Here is a 6,859-nt window from a genome sequence, read left to right as displayed (position 1 = left end):
ATGTTTTTCAACTGAATAGTGTTTAAAAGTGTATAACGCTTGAGTATTGTGTTTCAATTTTTGTACTAATGACTATAATTTTCAGCTTTGAATTTTGTAACAATTCTACGTTGATTCGATATGAAAATTAAGATATGAAAATATTTGTAAAATTTATATTTTTTTTAGTAATTTATGTTAATGAACTCTATGGTTATTATTATTAGATAATTATTGTATGCAAATTTCTAAAGAAAATTGTAACAGTTTATGGACATAATTTTTATGTTTATAAATGAAATAATTGTAAGCAAATGATGATAAAACTTGGATGGTTTGTTATCCATTACAAGATTTTTATTATAGGCAAAGATTTATTTTAAAAAAGAAACACAGTGAGTACTAAGTATATATTTTAATACATTTTGTAATATTTGTATGTATATAATTATTATTTTTATTAATGAAATATATTATTACTTCAGAGTGACACTTAATCTTAAATATGTTTTATGGCCCAGGAAATTTAAAATTATTGAAAGTAAATAAAATAAATTCACATTTTTCAAACACATGCATACGGAATTCACCTCTGAAGCAAACTCATGTTTTTTTTTGTTTGTTTTTTTTTACACGGTGGTCACCACTTACCAAGGCCCAGAAGTCACTCAGAGATAAGGATTATTGCAAGTACAGTACGTTAGTGCGGAGATTTGATGAGGTGTTTACTTAAGGGGGCGGTTCATTAGGAATTTGTTAATGTTGGACTTGAAGACATCCAAGTTGTAGTCAGGTGGGAAGCAGGCAGACGTTTTAAACAGAAACTATATTGGTCAAAGAAATAATGGAAAATCAGTTAACTTTGTTATCGTGATAAAGTGGATAAAAGTATTATTTTGAACTAAAAATGAAATTCTGAATCATTTTACATAATATTGTGTTATTTAACATTTATATAATTTATAATCATTTTCATAACTACTGTTTACAAAATGTATAACACTTCAGTATTCTGATTTTAATAGAATCCAAAATTTCAGCTTTAAATTACAAAAAAATTTTATTGTAGTAATCAATTTATGTTAACTCTACAATTATTATAAGAAGATTCTTAATGAAAAAATATTTTTATGCATATCAATTTTGTTTTATTAATAAAAGCTATTATTCATTCGCAGAAACAATGGAGCAAATCCAAAATATATTTCATGGCTCAAGTGTTATAAAAGAATCAACTTTAGAAAGTGAAATGTCACCTCATATTGTGAAAAAACGTTTTTCTTGTGAAGTGTGTGGTTTGGACGTTGCTGATAAATCAACCATGAAACGACATATGCGAACACACACGGGTGAAAAACCTTTTTCTTGTGAAGTGTGTGATTCAGAATTTGCTGATAAATCAACGTTAACAAGTCATATACGAACTCACACTGGGGAGAAACCTTTTGATTGTCAAGTATGTGGATCAGCATTTTCAGAGAAATCAACTCTTACCATACACATGCGAACACATACTGGAGAAAAACCTTATTCTTGTGAAGTTTGTGGCTCATCATTTGCAGCAAGATCATATTTAAAATACCACATGACAACACATACTGGTGAGAAACGTTTCTCATGTGAAATATGTGGCTGTTCTTTTGCGGATAAATCGACCTTAAAACGACACATGCAAACACACACTGGAGAAAAACCTTATCCTTGTGAAGTGTGTGGCTCAGCATTTTCAGATAAATCAACATTAAAAATACATTCGCGTCGACATAGTGGGGAAAAGCCTTACTCTTGTGATGTTTGTAATTTGTCGTTTTCAGCAAGATCATATTTAAAACACCATATGACAAAACACAGTGGTAAAAAGCCTTTCTCATGTGAAACATGTACTTTATCATTTTCAGATGAACGTTCGTTGAAAATCCATATGCAAAATCACAATGGAGAAAAACGATTTTCTTGTGAAGTGTGTTCCTCAGCGTTTCGCTTAAAATCGAATTTAAAAAGACACCTAAAAACACACACGGGCGAAAAACCTTATTCGTGCAAAGTGTGTGACTCTGCTTTTTCTGAATTGTCAACTTTAAAAATACACATCCGGACACACACAGGTGAGAAACCATTTTGTTGTGAATTGTGTGATGCTTCGTTTTCACAAAGTTCATATTTAAAAGACCATTTAAAAACACACAGTGGAGAAAAACCTTTTTCTTGCCAAATCTGCGGTTCATCGTTTTCAGTGAAATCAAATCTAAAAAGACACATAAGAACTCACACTGGCGAAAAACCCTTTTCTTGCAAAATATGCGGCTTAGAATTTTCGCAAAAATCAAATTTAAACAAACATATGTGCACACACATTGGCCTGAAACGTTTCTCATGTCAGGTATGTGGATCAGCATTTTTAGATAAAGCCAATCTAAAAAGACATATTAGTACTCACTCTGGAATGAAACCTTGTTCTTGTGAAGTGTGTGGTTCAACTTTTACAAGAAAAACATATTTAAAGTACCACATGACAAAACACACGGGAGAACAACCTTTTCCCTGTGATGTTTGTGGTGCAACATTTTTGAAAAAATCTGATTTAAATATTCACATAGGAACACACACTTAGTATGCCTCACTCCTGGATATTACAGTGTTTGGAGTTGTATAATGTCCATGTGAGCATAAGGACATTACTTGCAAAACAAATGACCATGTAGTAAACATTTATAGTCCAATACTATATAGAAATGACAATACAGATTTCAAAACAAAGTATTCAGCGAGATATCTTACAAGGAGATAGTGTATCACCACTGCTTGATTGATCCATGTAATGCTGGGTACAATCTTGGGAGAGGCAGAAGAAAGGAGAAAATTTAAAGAGTGAACCATTTATTTTTTATGGGCGATCTCAAACTCTATACAAAAACATCTCATCTCATTGATAGAAACTGTAAAAATGTCCACAGAAGATGTCTGCATGGAGTTTGGTTCTGACAAATGTACGAAATGCACAATAAAAAAAGGGGGAAAGACAACATTGGAATATCTTCAGTTCAATGATGGCCTTATTGAAGACTTAGGAGAGGATGCCACATACAAATATATTGGTATCGAGGAAAACGTGATTGGAAGCATAAAAAAATAAGACATAAGGTGGAACAAGAGTAGAGTACATCGTTTGTCTTTAAAAAGATCCTCAAATCCGAATTAAGCCCTTAAAACAAACATATTGCTATAAACCAGCTTGCAACTCTTATCATCTCATATGGTTTCGGTATTATTCACTGACCTTCATATAATATCAATAGTCTTTATACAAAGACAAAGAAGCTGCTATCCTGACATAATACACCAAAACTGGTCTGCAAGTAAATAGCCAGAGCAGGTTTTACCAGTCAATGCTTGAGAGTGACCTATGTCTGGATGCCCAATTATATTGACAGATGGTGTTTACACTGTATGCCACAACAAAATATGTAAATACCTCCATTGAAAGATTTGTGGAGATTAGCAGTTTGATAGAGCGTCAAACATCTAAGAACAGGAACCATTACTGATAACATCAAATGGAAAGGTGGCAGTGTTCTATGACAAAGACATACAGACAAGCAGATATATAAAAGACAGGACCATCAAGCCAAAGACTGTAATATGGAACAAGCCTTAAAGAACTGCGCTCATTATTGATGCTACATTTCCAAATGACTATGGCCTTCATAGTGCTGAACAGGAAACAGTAATAAAATAGCAGGATCTAAAGAATAATTTACGAGTCTCTGAAAGAAATAAGCATTATACCGGTGGTGATGGGATCAATTGGCCTAATTAACAAAATCTTAAAAAATACTTGGAACAATCCCAAAAATACCAAGCTGTAATAAACTATCCTTTAATGAACCCTCAAAAATATAAAATCAAACTGCAATAAAATTAAATGTTAGCTTCAGGAGTTAGTTCCCTTGATCTCTTCAAATTAACTGAAGTAAATTTTTTTAAAAAATAAAAACTACCAGGAAAATATTCCTAATCAGGTGCCAGAGAGATTCAAACAATTGTACTTAAAGTAATTGAATTTTACAAAGATTTCTTGGTTGCAATTTATGAGATAGGGGTTAATGTCATCTCATATGGTTTAGAGATTTCTTGTAGGCCAACCATTTTTTTTTAACTCCATTTGTAAGTAAACCATAAGTTTGACTGGCTACAATGGATCTATCCTTATCAAATGGAAGCCTTCTAGTCTTTCATCATGATAAAATGGATCTTCCTGAAGCTAGCATTTGATTTCATTATGATTTAAAATCATACCCAATATATATATATATATATATATATATATAATCTCTGAAACAATACTGCTATATGTATTCTGCTACAATTTGGCAAAAGAATTTCTTCAGAATTTTTCATTAGACCAGTTGTTGCTTTTATCACAACCAGTATAATGTTTATTTATTCCTAGTGTATATGTAAATATATATATTTCCTCATACAATTTAAATTATAATAAAATTTAGAAGAAAACTTGTCTGAAAGTATTTGAATCATATTTTCCTTATAAACTCTTTTTAAAATGTGTGATCTTTGCAAATCCTGACATGAGGATATTTCCCTATGACTATGCACATACAATGAAAATTACTGCTAAAATGAATTAAAATACCTACTAGACCTTTTTCTCACAACTTGCCCTGAACTATGTTCAGTTTCTGTTCTGTCGCCTCTTGGATCTTCTGACCACTCTGTTGTATCAATTAAGATAAAAATGAAATGTAATAAGTCCCCAGACGTACCTCTTCATCGTACAGTATATCGATACACTAAGGCTGACTGGGATAGCTTCCGTACATTTATATCTGATCTACCTCTGCATTCCATGTTTAAAAAGGATGTGTCCTCTATAGTATTAGACCTAACTGAATGGTTAATTGTAGGTATTGACCATTTCATACCCTCTAAAAAGTTTCAGCAAAAACCTAACAGCCAGCCATGGTTCTCTCCAGAATGTGCTGCTGCCATTGCGCACAGAAATCACTTTTTCCACTGCTTCAAACGTAATAGATGTATGGAAACTAAAGCCGTTTTCAGGACTGCCAGCAACCATTGTAAGAAAGTAATAAGGAACGCAAGAGAGTTGTATGCTCAATCTGTTAAGTCCAAAGTAGCTGAGCAGCGGCTTGGTTCCCACCAGTTTTGGCAAATAGCAAACAGAATCCTGAACAGAAGCGTGTGCTCCATCCCAACTATTATCAATGGATCTGAGGTAATCTCGTCAGCATCAGACAAAGCCAAACTCTTTGTCAAGAACTTTGCAGCTAATTCTACCCTTTGCGACCAAGACCGCCAACCCCCAATATTTCCTCTTGTATCAGAAAACACGCTATGTGATGTACATATATCTGTACGTGATGTTGCCAAACTAATCAAAAACCTTGATTCCAGTAAAGCAACTGGCCCTGATGGTATTCCAATTATAGTACTAAAAAAACTTGACCTGAACTAGCGCCCATACTTACAAAACTGTTTAAACGTTGTCTTAAGGAGAATAGTTTCCCATCTCCCTGGAAAATCTCATCAGTATGCCCTGTATTTAAGAATTCAGGTGATCGCTCATCCCCCTCTCAGTACAGGCCAATAAGTCTCCTGTGCGTCATGAGTAAGTTGCTAGAATCTGTATTAAATACAGAAGTAATCAAACATCTCAACAAAAATAACCTTCTTAGTGACACTCAATATGGTTTCCGTTCTGCTAGATCTACAGCAGATGTCCTTACAGTTATATCGCATAGGATTAGCAAATCTCTCGACGGTGGAAATCTTTCTAGGGCAATTGCTCTTGACATATCTAAAGCCTTTGATAGGGTATGGCATAAAGGTTTACTTCATAAGATCGCTAGCTATGGTATAGCTGGAAAAGTCTTCTCAATTATTAAATCATTTCTTTCTGATAGATTCATAAGAGTAGTAGTTGAGGGGCAAAAATCAGAAGCTCACAATATTAATGCCGGTGTCCCTCAGGGATCCATCCTGGGCCCAACTCTTTTCCTGATCTACATTAATGATCTTCCAAATCATATCCTTACATCATTTGTAGACATTTATGCTGACGACACTACCATTTATGGTACCACATCTAAGACAGTAAACGAGCAAGTTCTCTCCAATTCTCTCTCCTCTGATCTTGAGCACGTAGTACAATGGGGAAAGGAGTGGCTGGTTACTTTTAATGCATCTAAAACCAAGCTTCTCTCTTTACATCATCAACATTCTAATCCACATTTGTCATCAATTGAAATGAATGGCTCTCGTCTTCAGGAGGCCTCAAGTTTTGACAAGCTTCTGGGCTTGACCATTACTCCTGATCTTAAATGGAACACGTATATCAAATCTGTTGCCAAGGCCGCTGGAAAAATGGTGGGATCTTTCTATCGATCCAGTAGATATCTCACTGCTGATGCTATTCTCTATCTATATAAGAGCCAGGTACGTCCAAGGATGGAATACTGTTGCCACATCTGGGCAGGAGCTGCTAGAAAGAACTTGTCCTGCCTTGATAGAGTTCAAAATAGACTTCGTAGCCTCGTAGGAGATGTCCTTTTCTCCTCCTTGCAACCTCTATCTCACAGAAGAGATGTTGCGAGTTTGTCTCTGATGTATCGTTATTTTCATGGAAAGTGTTCAACTGAGCTTCAATCTATGGTCCCCCCTCGCCAAACTTTCACAAGAAACACTCGTCTAGCTGTAAACACTATCAATAATTTCCCCCACTCTTTATCTGTGCCTAAACCTAAACGTAGATTCCATGAACAAAGCTTCTTTCTTAGAACTGCACGCCTGTGGAATTGTCTTCCGTTTTCCTGCTTTCCGGCTGACTACAATATGGTTTTGTTCA

The 6,859-nt window shown here is 34.5% G+C and overlaps 1 protein-coding gene across 1 annotated transcript; it reads left to right on the top strand.

The window, feature by feature from the left end:
- The first annotated feature begins 1,163 nt into the window (after positions 1–1,163).
- LOC145243557 (uncharacterized) lies at positions 1,164–3,913 on the top strand. The gene has a single exon (XM_080106535.1). It carries the CDS (start codon positions 1,229–1,231, stop codon positions 2,588–2,590), a length of 1,362 nt encoding a protein of 453 aa, XP_079962661.1. The 5' UTR covers positions 1,164–1,228; the 3' UTR covers positions 2,591–3,913.
- The last annotated feature ends 2,946 nt before the right edge of the window (positions 3,914–6,859 follow it).

Source organism: Euprymna scolopes, chromosome 22 (genome assembly GCF_053919585.1).
Source record: "Euprymna scolopes isolate OS-2025 chromosome 22, ASM5391958v1, whole genome shotgun sequence".
Taxonomy (NCBI): domain Eukaryota; kingdom Metazoa; phylum Mollusca; class Cephalopoda; order Sepiida; family Sepiolidae; genus Euprymna; species Euprymna scolopes.
Note: the sequence above shows the minus strand (reverse complement) of the source record. Positions and strands in the feature narration are given on the sequence as shown.